General features: G+C 39.6%; 2 protein-coding genes and 1 long non-coding RNA gene across 5 annotated transcripts in view; 2 read left to right on the top strand and 1 right to left on the bottom strand.

Annotated features, from left to right (window-relative positions):
• The window catches only part of Tmem87a (transmembrane protein 87A), a 54,326-nt gene extending 43,846 nt beyond the window's left edge, over positions 1-10,480 (top strand). For both annotated transcript variants that reach the window (XM_087207411.1, XM_087207412.1), the window contains exons 16-20: positions 5,680-5,753; positions 6,128-6,189; positions 7,258-7,313; positions 8,019-8,049; positions 9,327-10,480. In XM_087207411.1, the coding sequence (XP_087063537.1) occupies positions 5,680-5,753; positions 6,128-6,189; positions 7,258-7,313; positions 8,019-8,049; positions 9,327-9,368 (265 nt within the window). In that variant the 3' untranslated portion in view covers positions 9,369-10,480. The remainder of the gene's footprint in view (positions 1-5,679; positions 5,754-6,127; positions 6,190-7,257; positions 7,314-8,018; positions 8,050-9,326) is intronic.
• On the bottom strand, positions 2,879-8,541 carry LOC110345190 (uncharacterized). Its single transcript, XR_002388354.2, has 2 exons — positions 8,380-8,541; positions 2,879-4,951 (listed from the first exon to the last, which is right to left on the bottom strand). It is a non-coding gene; the product is annotated as an uncharacterized LOC110345190 (long non-coding RNA).
• Positions 10,481-12,585: 2,105 nt separating the features above from the next.
• The window catches only part of Vps39 (VPS39 subunit of HOPS complex), a 50,484-nt gene continuing 49,194 nt past the window's right edge, over positions 12,586-13,875 (top strand). For both annotated transcript variants that reach the window (XM_021241657.2, XM_004861639.4), the window contains exon 1: positions 12,586-12,829. In XM_021241657.2, the coding sequence (XP_021097316.1) occupies positions 12,757-12,829 (73 nt within the window). In that variant the 5' untranslated portion in view covers positions 12,586-12,756. The remainder of the gene's footprint in view (positions 12,830-13,875) is intronic.

Genomic DNA, 13,875 nt, shown 5'->3' on the forward strand with positions numbered 1-13,875 from the left:
TGGTGATCACTCTTTGGTTTGAGATCCAGGCAGTTGCATTTGCTCACAGGCTTTTGTTGGAAACCGCAGTGTGTATTCCACCTGAGACTCTTGTATAGTGAAATGTCTGTATCAGCATTTTAGCTTCTTTTCTTATACCTTTTAGAAATCAGTGCCCTGTGTGGGCTTGGGTGGCCTCATTGGTTCCATTCAGCATGTCCAGTCCATGTGGACAGAGGGCAGATTTATATTCCTTGTGATTTATGATAGTAGGGCAGGGAAGAGGTCCCCACTCAGACATAGTATCTATCCTCAAAATAGAAAAGCTACAACTACATTGCAGAGAGTCCATCCAGATATTTCAGGGCTCATCCCAACCTGTACCTTCATCCTATCAACCATTATGTTCAAACAGCCTCCCAGACTAACTATAGTTTTGTTAGGACTTTATCTACAGGTTTTTGTTTTACAGTGTTAGCTAGGGAAGGTGTTCCCCAGTCAAACATCGCTATTTCTTTCTTTTTTTTTTTTTCATGTAGTAAGTTTACAGATACAGCTACTTCTGTAATACCTTTGGGTAAAGGAAAGACAGTCACTGCACATAAAACCTGTTTAAATGAACCAGTTTTCATCTGAAGACTTACCTTAATCCTACAACCTTGCACTTCTGTATCCTACCAGTCTCACTGTAACCCCAAACCAGCTTCAACAAGGGGTTTTAGTGGCACTGTGCCTGGGGTTCCCACGTCAAAATGGCTTAGGGACACTTGTTCTCCACTCCTTGGCCGTTTTACCCACTAATGCTGTTATTGGAGGTCCATCAATCCTCTGACTCCCTAGAAAGGGGTATGGCAAGGGCTAAAGAAAAAAAGACAATAGAGACTTTCATAGTTTCAAAATACATGGGTGGGGCTGGAAGGTCATTGCCTCAGAGCAGGCAAAGACAAAGATACTCGGAACTCACCACTATTTATTGGGTTCATAGGGAGTATCAGATGACTCAGGACAGTGATAGTCCTAAATTGGTGAGGATCTTCCAATGGGGGAAGTGTATCAGATGACTGGGAGGGTGGCGGTAATCCTATAATGCTGAGGAGGATGAGGGGCTTATGTTGATTAGGACAGTGAGATGAGCAGAACTTACAACTATAGGTGGGAAGAGTTAAGCTGATAAGGAATTTGTCCCTCCCTGAGTGAAAACCTTTCTCTTTTTTTTTTTTTTTTACTACTCAGTTCTCAAAGAACCGGCATGTCTTCAGTTGATGTACTCTACCCTTGAGCTTCACAGCATCATGGGACTATTGAGGCCTCAGACAGCCCTAATCATAATTTAATTGTGAAGTGACTTTTTCCCCCCAAAACTATGTAGAATGGCTCCTGACAACTGAGTTTTGGGGTGCTGGAGTGTCCTGGAGGTAGTTTCTAGGTTCTTTCTGTCCTGAGCAGACTGGTCAAGACAAGCACATATCGTAGCAAAGTTTATTAAATGTAGGAAAAGAAACAGGCTCTGCAGAGTTTGGGCCAAGGAACAGAAGTGAATCCTGCAGCGTGAGGGTGGGCCAACCACGTGAGAGGACACAGTGACCCAAACTCAGTGTGGACTGTCCTTTTCATGTCATCTGCTCCTCAGGCTGATGTCAGGTCTAGGCCATCCTATTGAAAACCTCAAGTTCTCAGGAGAAGTCTATGTTCAGGACTTTGGGACCTGTTCAGCACAAGTGTCCTGGGATCTTGTAATTAACAGGTCATGCCTACTTTCCCAGCCAGCTTTGCAACACCCTAATCTCCTGTCTCAGTAGGCCTACAGACAAAGAACTCTGGCCTCTTTGTTTAGGACTTTTCAGTACTAGGGACTAGCACCTGTTCCCATCAGTCTACCCAAGGGTGCATTAAGTCTTGTTTTGACCCCATCCATAGCTGCCTTATTCCCTCCCTCCCTTCCGTTTTTTTTGTTTGGTTTTTTTAGTTTGCAATATTGGGAATTAAACCCAGGGCCTTCACACTTCAGCCACATTTCCAGCCCTTTTTAAAATTTTGAGACAGCCAGTTGGGGATTTAGCTCAGTGATGCTGCTGCCTGCCTCGAAGGTCCTGAGTTGGATCCCCAGTACCAAAAAAACAACACCAAAACAAAACAAAAAAATTTTGAGACAGGGTCTCACTCAGTTGCTTTACTTTTTTTTTTTTTTGAGTGAGTCTCCCTTTGTAGTTCAGGCTGGCTCTGAACTCACTATGTAGCCCAGGCTGGCCTCAAACTTGCAGTGATCCTCCTGCTTCAGCCCCCTGAGTCCTGGGATTACAGACATGCGCCACCACACCCGGCATTGTCTTCTTTCTTGTTATTTTACATTTCTATATATGTACAGGGAGCCAACTATTTACATGGCTCACTATTACAGTGAGCTATCATTTCTAAATTCAGTTGGTGACTTTTAACTCCAGTAGTGATAACAGTACAGCTCCAGTTTGAAACCAAGGGTGACCCTGTGCCCATCTGGGATTCAAAGGTTTGATAACCCCTATCCTGTCATCCCTTCTTTTCTCAAACCATGTGTTCCAGCAGTCGGGGTTGCTCCAGTGAAGACCGTCTTCACACACGACAACAGCATGTTCCATACATAAGTCTCGCACTGACAGTATATGTGCTCGACTTTCTTTTCCTGTTTGGCAGACCATACTTGTCCCCTCTCTTGTTTTCTTTTGTCAGGAGCTTCCTGTCATCCAGTGTACATTTAACCGGAAAATGAAATACCAATAAAATAAAATTTCAAATATATACTGAGTGTTTAGAATAAACATCAACATTTTCTACATCAACTGTTTGCTTAGTAAATCTAAAAAAACCCAGCAGAAATAAATTCCTATGTTAACTACATACAGTGAAAATACAAATAAAACTCTTACCACAGAAATAATCTTTATTTCATTTATCATATTGAAGGCAGTTTTCACACATGAGAACACTTTGTTCCATACACAAAAATTGCTTACAGTGATAGCACATGTGTTTTTTTGTTGTTGTTTTGGTTTTGAGGGTTTTTTTTCCTTCTTTCGTAGGACATAGCTGACATCTTGCTGGTCTTCCTGTTTTCTTTGGAGGTTCTTGTGATGTTTCACCTGTCTGTTCACTGGTCTGCTCCAGAAGTCTTTTGAGTAGTTCTTTGGGCAGATACATACTGTTTTTCCTCTGTTATAAATGATCAGTTATCAATTCCAGTCCCAGTCCTCTAAGAAAATTTTTCCACGATACTTTGTGCTTGTTATTTTCTTTGTAAACTATAAAACTATTTATCCCTGACATGTTTACAGTTGAGTAAAACATACCCATTGGCCAAGCTTTGTGTTTCGAGTGACATCATAGTTGCTGAATAGCTTGTCAAAAACATTTACTCTTCCTTTCATTTTGTTGTAAAATGTGACCATCTCTGGCTTCGTTTGTGTTGAGGATTCAGTGTCAGTCTTTTTTTGTTGGTTTGTTTTAAGACAGAGTCTCACTCTGTAGTTCAGGCTGGCCTGGAACTCACTGTATAGTACAGGCTGACATTGAACTCATAGGATCCTCCTGCCCCTGCCTCCCCAGTGCTGGGATTAACAGGCTGTGCCACCACACCACTATCAATTTTATTATAGTGTAACGTTGACAGTATCAATACTACTTTGTTTTTCCTCACCAGTGTGTCTTTCTGAAATCCAAAGATTGTACTATACATTTCCGTTTTCTGAACTTGCGACATTTTGGGGGGAATCTCAGCTTTGTTCTTACAAATAGTTCCTGTGCTAGTCAACTGGTGTTCTTTTAGCAAATGTAACATCAGTGAGTAACTAGTGAATCAATTGTCCAATGTGACATTGGAGTTACTTTTTTTTTTTTTGGTACCAGCGATTGAACTTGGGTCCTTGCGCTTGCACAGCAGGTGGTGAATGGAGTTACTTTTTGAAGTAGGTGCAGCAAGTGTGTTCACAAAGTCATACAGTTTATTACTGCATGAAGAAAGACCTGGTGGCTGAGTTCCAGAAAAAAATTTCTAAATTCAAGGAGTGAAATGTCTTTGCATCTACCGGGGCATATATTTTTCTACCATATTTAGAAGATTTACTTGGCATTTATTGCTTAAAGCTTCAGCAATAATGAAATAATGCAGGTTGTTCATTAGTTGTCATGTATTTGGACTGCAGTTGCTTGACAGTTGGAAACTCAGTGAATGAGCAAATAGTAGCCAAATTGTCGGCATTTTTTCTTTCTTGGTGAGTCTTTTTATTGTCAAAACGTAGGTGTTTTTGAAGAAAACCAGATCTCGAGTGTCATTGTTCTAAAAATATCAATGCCACATTTGTCACTTTTTCATAAATCCTTTAGATTCTGACAGAGTGATGAAAGTCCTGCTCTGAAGGCTTTTAGTTCAGATAGTGAAACGTCATGATAAATGTATTTTTGAGTATTACTGTTGATGCATATAGGATGTTTTCTTGTATTTCATTATTAGTGTATTTCAGAACATCTTGTAGCATATCGTCCATTATAATTTCCAACGTCGAATTGCACTGTTGGCATTCTGTCCAATAGGTTTCACTCCTGGCAAGAACCTAATAACATTTTCTAACCTAGTTGTAACACTGGATCATTCAGGTATACATGACCATTTTGTAGCATTTTGACTAGTCAAATATTTGTTTACATTACTGTTTTCTTCCTTATCTGAATCCAGGTCTTCATTCTGTACTTGTCCATCTGTCATTCTTGCTAACTCTTTGTTTGTTTTTGTTTTTTGGTATCAGGGATCGAACTCGGGTCCTTGTGCTTGCACAGCAGGCGGCGAAACCACTGAGCTAAATCCCCGGCCCCTTGCTAACTCCTTGGCTCACATGATCCAAGTCATTATTGGTAGCTGAGTCACCTGATGACTCACTTTTAACCTCTTCCCAAAGTTGTCAAAGAGGATTTTCTTATGACATTGTACCGAATCAGGCTCTTTCTATAAGAAAAATCAAAAGAAAACATTTATTTAAAAAATTATAAATACACAAAAATGTAACATGGCTCATAACGTGGGTAAAACTCACTGATTCACACTTTGACACACATGTGTACACCTTGCCATTCCTCTGTCAAGTGGGTGAACACAAAGATTGCTTCTTGTACACCCCCAGCACAGCTACTGAGTTGCACAGCTGGCCACCATTATGCTAAAGTACATATTTTCATTAGAAAAGTATGGTATGTATGTCTGCAACCCTGAGTGAGGAATTCTGGGTGAGGAACAGAACAGAGGGGATAATTTACTTTCTTTTGTATGAAAGGAATCCTTACAAATGAACATTTATCGAATGATTACAAAAAAGGTCTGATATTGTTCTAAGCACTCTGTAATGAGTTATTTTTCACAGAACACTCCTATGAGTATTTTGAATAATGTTCTATTATTCCTGTTTACAGATGAGGAATCTAGGCATACAGAGAGGTTAAATAACTTGTCTAAGGTTACAGGGAGTGTGTGGCTGAGTACTCATAAATATGGTATTGTTCTGCTTCCCCCTTGCTAAGGAAGGCATCTAAGAGCTTTCCACAGGGGAAGAATTACTGTTCCTAAACTGATTATGTTAATCACTACAGCTGCAGTTTCAACAGTACTGTAAAACCCAGATAATAGAGCACTTTTGTAGTGTTCTAATTTTTCCTTCTCATCTACCTTTGTTCTGACAGGTTTGCCTTTTCACCATTGTCTGAGGAAGAGGAAGATGATGAACAAAAGGAACCTATGCTGAAAGAAAGCTTTGGTAGTGATAAAACTCACTTTTTATTTGTGCTTTAAATATTTTTTCATATAAGTATATTGTTTATTATTTCACAACAGTGTTGTTCCTCAGTTTGGTGTGTGATAAAGTTAGGATGGAGGGGATATAAAAGTGTAAGTTTTAAGGTGAAGCAATGATGAATTGAATAAATAATTTCACATTAAATGTCTAGTTTACATGCTAGGAGTGAGCTGTAAGTTTAGCTTTGAACGTCCCAGTGTAAATGCAGAGATGGAGAACATCATGTTGTATAAATCAGTTAGTAAGCTTAAAATAAAGCTCTCAATCCATTTTTGCAATCATAGCTGATCTGTTTATAGAGTTAACCAGTCGGCATGCTTTTCTCCCTTCTGCAGAAGGAATGAAAATGAGAAGTACGAAACAAGAACCAAACGGAAATAGTAAAGTAAATAAAGCAGTAAGTCTGACTTTTTTCCTTTTCTCTTTGGTTTTTGCCCAATTTTCCAGGTCTTGTTGGAAGTCAGTAGTTACATAGAAGCCTTAATGATTTCTGTACCTATGCTATAATTAGGCTTGCTTTATAAATCTATGAATATATGTATTAATTAACATTCAAAAACTGACAGCAAATGAGGCTAAGATCTAGTAATCTTCAACAAGATGATTGCTTTTCTATTCCTAAAAAGTAGCAGATCATTCTGATTATTCTGTTTAATGGTTTTCAGCAGTGAAGTCGTCATCCCATTAATAACTTGAGGTCTTTTTTTGGAGTAAAGACCTAGATGTTTTCAGTCAGGGATTTTTCTTTTTTCTTTTGGTGCTGGATTGAACCCTGGCCCTCAGGTGTGTTAGGCAAACATTCCTGCTACTAAGCTAAACCTGCAGCCATCAATCAGATTTGATTGAAACTGAACATCCACTCTCTATAGAAAGCTTTATTTATTTGTGATTTTTTTTTTTTTTTTTTTGAGACAAAGTCTCTATATGTAGTCCACACTTGGCCTCCAGTGCCTTCAGTGCTGCAATTACAGGCATGTGCCACAATGCCCAGCTTTAAAAGGACTTTAGAAATTATCTCCGTCTTAAGGGCTAAAGCATGCATGAAATATACTTCATGTATATTAGGCCAATGAGAAGAATATTTGACGATGGAGGACATTATTTTGTATTTCTATGATTTTAAAAATTAAATTATTTGATCCTACCCAGAGCAATTAGGCAAGAAAAAGAGCATCTACATTGGAAAGAAGTTAAATTGTTCCTGTTTACAAATAACATGATCTTACATATAGAAAAGACTCCATAAAACTGTTAGAACTAATAAATTCAGTAACATTTCAAGATACAATCTCAACATACAAAAATTAGTTGTATTTATACACTAGCAGTGAACTGTCTGAAAGAAGTCAAGAAAACAGTTCCATTTATAATAGCTACAAAAAAAGATCTTAAGGCTTGTTAGAGCTTTACTTTGGTTGTGTCATGTGGTACATTGTAGTAACAGCTAGTATTTGTATACTCCCAGCAGGAAGATGATTTGAAGTGGGTAGAAGAGAATGTTCCTTCTTCTGTAACAGATGTGTAAGTGTTTGAATCATTCTTTTCTTTTTTTGTTGTTTTGTTTTTTGAGACAGGGTCTCGCTATGTAGTTCAGGTTGGCCTTGATCTCACTATATAGTCTAGGCTAGCCTCAAACTTGTGGAGGTCTCTGAGTGCTGGGATTATAGGCATGTGCCACCATGCCCAGCATGAATCATTACTATTAAGAATACTATTTCAAAGTTAGTACCACTTTTTTATTATTTTAAAGCATACTAATGAGAATACAAGATGATGAAGAATGATTTAAACAAAAATAACTGGGATTATTCATTCAGATGATGTTTAGAAAGATCTAGCTATAGCTCTTCCCAAAATCAATGTGATAGTCCTTCCAGAATTTTGAAGTTCTTTTCTAGAGTTGTAACTTGAATGAACTGTTAACTCTATTATATTCCAGAACATGTTTTTCTTGTTTATTTGCCTTTTTTTCCTAAAAGGGCTGTTAATAAGATGCATGACTTAGGGCTGGGGATTTAGCTCAGTGGTTCCACCACCTGCCTTGCAAGCACAAGGTCCCGAGTTCAATCCCCGGTACCAAAACAAAACAACAACAACAAAAAAAGATGTATGACTTAAATAAGTTATGGAAAAGCTTTAAGTTGTAGTCACTACTTCACTGTCCTTTACGAACCATTTATAGCTTTATTTGACATTGTTTAATTTAGTGTTTCCCTCTCTCTGCAGAGCACTTCCTGCCCTTCTGGATTCAGATGAGGTAAGTAATCACATCATGTCTGTAAGCTGTGGATCTGGTGACTTAATAACAAGTCATGAATGAATTGAAGAATTAAGATGGTACAGCAGAAGAGGAGGAGAAAAGAAAAAAAAGAAAAGAAAAGGAGGAGAATGGGAATATGAACAGAACTTGAACATTCAAAGGAAAGAGTTTCCTTTCTTTATAGCTGCTATCCACATCCTTCTTTTCTTTTCTAAAATTGTGTGGTACAGGGGCCGGGGATTTAGCTCAGTGGTTTTGCCGCTTGCTGTGCAAGTGCAAGGATCCGAGTTCGATCCTCGGTACCAAAAAAAAAAAAAACCAACAAACTTGTAACGATCCTCCTGAGTGCTGGGATTACAGGTGTACGCTACCATGCCTGGTCAGGAGGTATATTTCTAAGGAGAAAGCGAAAAAGATAAAGATTATTGGATGTGATTAATCATATTTTTAAAAGATTTTAAAATATATGATAAATACTTAGCACGTAAAACAAAGGGAAACTGAGAATACTAACTGTAAAAATTGGATAGTAAATGAAATTTGATAGTATATTTTGTAAAACAGGACAGTATAAATACTGTTTTATAGTGAAATGTTAATTTTTCTATATGATTTTAAAAATTTTGATGAAAAACAACATGTGCCTTCCTAACCATCCTTAAGTAAAGAATGTGGACTCTGTACACTCTGTGCCACAGGCCTCTGGAACTGTCAGCTGAGCATGTCGATGAGCATGTGGTTCATTGTGAAGATGTATCAGTTTGTGTGCACAGACATCCATTTTTAGACTTGGCTCCTTTTTGTATTTTGTTACAGTGCTGAGTGTTGTAGCTAAATCTATGTCCACATCCTTCACTGGGTCTTTAAATTAAATTCCTTAACTTAAAGAGGGGAGGTACATGTTCTTAAAGCTTAATTAGCCAGGCGTGGTGGTGCACACTTGTAATCCTAGCACTCTGGAGGCTGAGGCAGGAGGATCTCTGTGAGTTTGAGGCCAGCCCGAACTACATAAGGAGACCCTATGTTTGTTTGTCTCAAACAAACAAGCAAACAAACTTATCTGTTTAGTCATCTTAATTGACTGCAAAATACATTTCTCTCTGAGTTGTGGTTTGCTGTCCAGAAGGCTGGAGATTTTGACTTAATTGATCTTGGTGGGGCCTATTTGTTTTACAAAATCTTCATAGATATTTAGGAATCATTGCCCCACAGAAGATACTTGAGAGGTAGATCATTTTAAATTAATACACTTAAACCTTTTTCTTACCTCCCAGGAACGAATGATCACACACTTTGAACGGTCCAAAATGGAGTAAAGAATGGGAAGATTTGCAGTCGAAGATGGCTGTTATCAAGGAAGAGATCAGCTTCTATCAGCATCTTCTACAGTGGTCTGTGGGATTAATGGAGACAATGACATCCTAATCTGTTTCTTGATCTTTGTGCATTGGAGCTGGCGAGAGGTGTCAGAACAAGTTGAATATCTTACTGAAAACATGTTCTAGGTTAAGAAAAACCTACAAGCTTCTTATTTACAACATTGATGCCCTTTCCCTCCCTAACTCTGACACGGATGCTTATGCAACTTATGTGTTGTTCCTCAACTTCCTGTGTTTCAGTTGTTTAATCTGTCAAACTAAAGTTTAACATCTTCTAAAGGACTGTGACATCAACACCATAGTATGTAATCTCCAGGAGCAACTGCCTGTAATTTTTATTTATTTAGGGAGTTTCATGGGTGATGGGGGAAATTGTTACTTGTCTTTCAGTTTTCTGGGAACTCCAGGTTCCATCTTGTAGAGGGCCCTTCTGAGTTAAGGAGCCATGGTTCTATCAGTGATCAAAAGAAAACAGTTACAGCGAATCATTTTAAAAAAGCAAACTCAAGTGCACTTTTGTTTACAAATGGTGTATATTAAAGATTTTTGTATTTCAGATGTACTTTAAAGAGAAATATTAGCTTGACTCTTGACATCTGCTATTGTGTGACACATCCCATTGCCGACAATGTGGTGCCTACTCTTGGAACTTATACCTGCTGTTCTGTAAGCCTCCAGAGGTGGCGTGTGGGGTCCTGCAGTGCTGCCTGCCCGAGTGCTATTCCTGGGAAGCACCCCTCTAAATGCTGTGATCGAGCACCCTGCTGGAGGGATTGTCATGCTGCAAGAGTGGGAGCTTATGAACCCAAACAGGTCCTGCTGGCAGAGTCTGCAGTTATTGCATGAAATAGTGTGGAGGCCCTGACTGCTGCTCTTTCTTTAGGTTTGACTTTAGTATCTGGTGTTGGTTTGGAGACTTCATAAGGGACATCACAAGGTGATGGGATTCACTTGAAGCACTGTATTTCTGTTTTAATGGGTTTATCCTATTTTGTCCTACATAAAAAGTTCATGTCACTTTTTAATATAAAACATTTTAACAAAATTAATATATTTTTCTCATTTATTTCAAGCTTTCTCTAAATATCTTTCTCCCTTACTCTTTCTTGTGGAATTGTTTTCCTGTAGTTTTATTCTAGATTGTCACATTTTCTGTTGAAACCAGTGACCACAATCATCACTAACTTACACTATAGTAAAAGTGTTAACATTTAGGTAGCATTTCTATACACCTCATTGCTATGGTGAGTTTTTGAAAAAAGTCATCTCAGCAGTGTTTCTTTTTTTTTTTTTTCTCAGCAGTATTTCTAAGGAACAATAATATGAAGAACTGAAGAACCAATTATGTTCTTAACTCTAGTAAAAGTCTGGTGGGATAGATTGGTGTGTTGCTGGTGCACCCCAAACCTTATCAAATGGAAAAATAGTTATTATGTAGCAGGATAGTTGATCAAATATTGTTTAGTCTGTTCTGGTATAGAAAAGACTTAAACATTAAGTATATAGTACACATTTTATGTAACAGGCTAGTGCCTGATAATTCTATTTATGTCTTTTCTGTGTTTACTATGATTAGATATAATGTGTTTATCTTAGTGCAGGTTCAGGGGGAGTTGATAGTTTCACATTGACCATTAGCACCTAAGTTAATATTATTTGTGTTGTTTTTGGTCCTTGAACCTGGAACTACTAGATTATTAGACTTTTCCAGGTAATTCTTCATTTTTAAGAAAATAGTTTCTATGGTGAAAATCGGTCAGTTATACAAGATTTGTTGAGCAGTTTTTGTGTTTCTAACTACTTGTAAATATACTTTTCATTTATCAGAACAGCATGTGGTAAAGATGTAGTAAGAATCCTTATAGATGAAAAAACTGATACTGTGTAAAAATAGTGACCTTTTAAACTTCACATAGTCTGAAGATTTCATATAATCTTTTAGATTTTTGCTTTAATCTCAAATGGTTAAGTTTATTACATATATAGTGCTTTAATTAGGGGCAGTTACCAGATACGGATCATTCTTGCAGCTCAAATTCAGTTTTTAAGTTTCCAGTGTGAAAACTATGGTAATCTCAGAAAGTAAGGCCCTTCTGAGGAAAGAGTCATGTCTTTTGGTTTCCTAAAAGAAATTAGGATGTAAGACACAGTTTGGGAGAGTTAAATAGGTAGGCATGTCATCCATTTAAATTTCTTTTTACTGACTCCCAAGAGTTATGGATCAAATTTTGCTGCCTAAATCCTTGCTACTCAAAATGTACAGGAAACAGTAGCATCAGCAACACCCATGAGCTTGTTAGAAATACTTAACTGAGGGCCCCACTGATTCTCCTGGACCCAAATCCCACTTTAGCAATATCTCTAAGTGATTTGTATGTACATTAATTTTTGAGAAGCATTGGCTTGGAACAGTTTTTAACGGGTGATTTTGCCAACGAGGGGACTTTTAGCAAAGTGAGATGGTTTGAGTTGTATTTGTGACCTCTGGGGCGGGTGCTGCTGGCATCTACCTGGTGGTAAACTGCTGCCAAACAGCCTACAGTGCACACAAACATTGCCTCTCCACCACCAACAAAGTAGTGCTCCAGTTGAGAAACCCAAGCCTAGGGCAGGAGTTCTCAAGATTTTAAGCGCATGGACTCACCGAGGGAGACTTGAAAGATTGCTGTTCTCCAGAATTTGATTGAGTAGAGCTGGAGTGAGGCCCAAGACTTGAGTTTATAACAAGTTCACAGGTGATGCTGCTGTTGATTTAGAAGCCACACTGAAAGCCACTGCACTACAACTTTAAAATGTAAGTTTAAGGTAGTTCAATCAGTTGGGATATAATGGTAGTACTGAAGCTATTATCCATTGACTGGTTAGAGTGTATGTATATCAGTGTTGCTTGGGGCGCACAAAACCATTTCGCAGATAATGAAAATAAGGGTTAGAAAGATTAAATTTCCCAAAACACAGCTTATTTCCTAAATGGTATGTCTCCCAAATCTGACGCCAGTGCACCACACTTATTGCTTGAGGCGGTTCTAAGACTCAAGATCTGTTCCTATCCTTTGTAGCCCGCGGCTCGAGCAGACCACTAGATCTAGCATACCGGCTTCCCAGGGTCCCGGGGACTGAACGAGGGCAGGGCGGAAGGGGCGGGGCTCAAGCGGCGGAAGGGGCAGGACTAACCTGGCAGGAAGTCCTCGAAAACGGATATGTTGCCGAAGGGCCTGTAGCAGGGGTCTTGGTGGGTCGCGGTCTATCCTTTCCTCTACCGGGTTGTGACCACGAGCCCTCCCCATTTTGGAGAGGCAGCGGCGGCGACTCTTGCGTCGCCGCCATGCACGACGCTTTTGATCCGGTGCCGATCCTAGAGAAGCTGCCTCTGCAGATCGACTGCCTGGCTGCCTGGGGTGAGCCGAGGGTCCTGGGGCCGAGGCCGGGTTAGCGTGAGGGCCGCTCGGACCTTTCGCGAAGCTGGAGAAGTGGACCGGCGTTCGGCTGTGTAGGCCCGGGTCGGATGCCGTCCAAGAGAGGTCCGGGATGAGGGAAGAGAGATGATCGCCGGCTGTAGGCAGCGATGGTCCTGGGGGCTGTTTAGGCGATCCCTGAGGACCCAGTCTTTTAGGGACGTCGCACCCGCTCTGTGTTGTTGGAGGTTGAAATCTGTTAATTGCGCTCTGTTTGCCCCATTTCGAATCCCAAGAAGTCATTAGTGTAGAGGAGTAAAGCAGCCTGCCAGGCGCTTGAACTTGTGAGATGGTGGTGGCATTTTCTAGGTGAAGGGCAGTTTATTGAGGATGGAACAGATTAACACCATATGCTTTTTCCTCCCTTAGTGTGCACTCATAATTGACTTCCTTGCTGTAAGTAACTAATATAGTTAATCTCCAAACCCAGCCAAGAATTTGTCTTATATCCAAAGTACTCAAGTTGCCTAACTCTGGAGATGGAGGAGCGTCATACCAGACTGTTGTGAATGTTAACTCATATAACCTTGTATAATCCTCTTGGGATTGACCAGCGCAGAAAGCCGGGTCAGATATTTCTTGTGTTTCTGGAGTACAAAATGAAGATTTCAGGGGTCTGAGCAAACCTTGGCTGTCAGCTTCAAACATTGTATGCCTGTCTATGGGTGGTTGTGTCCGATAACAGTCCCCAGAAATCAAGTAGAAATAATTTCAGTCATTCCTGTTAAAGTCTAGGTCCTGGAAATCAAGGGCCATAAAAAGATAGCTTAGAACCCTTATCACATCTTATACTGAGCTTGGTACCCATTATGGAATCTTTGAATCCATGATGGCAACCCATGGAATCTTGGTGGCTGGGATCCTATGCTTCATCTGCTGACAGTGACCCCTCATGCTTACAGAGTACTTCATGGCCCCTTAGTAGGGCACCTTCACTATAAATCTTCGTGTTAATGTGTGCCCTTGATCCACTAGCAGTCCTGGGCTGC

This window comes from Heterocephalus glaber, unplaced genomic scaffold (genome assembly GCF_053883595.1).
Source record: "Heterocephalus glaber isolate CG9 unplaced genomic scaffold, H.glaber_assembly_v1.0 deba00000809, whole genome shotgun sequence".
Classification (NCBI taxonomy): domain Eukaryota; kingdom Metazoa; phylum Chordata; class Mammalia; order Rodentia; family Bathyergidae; genus Heterocephalus; species Heterocephalus glaber.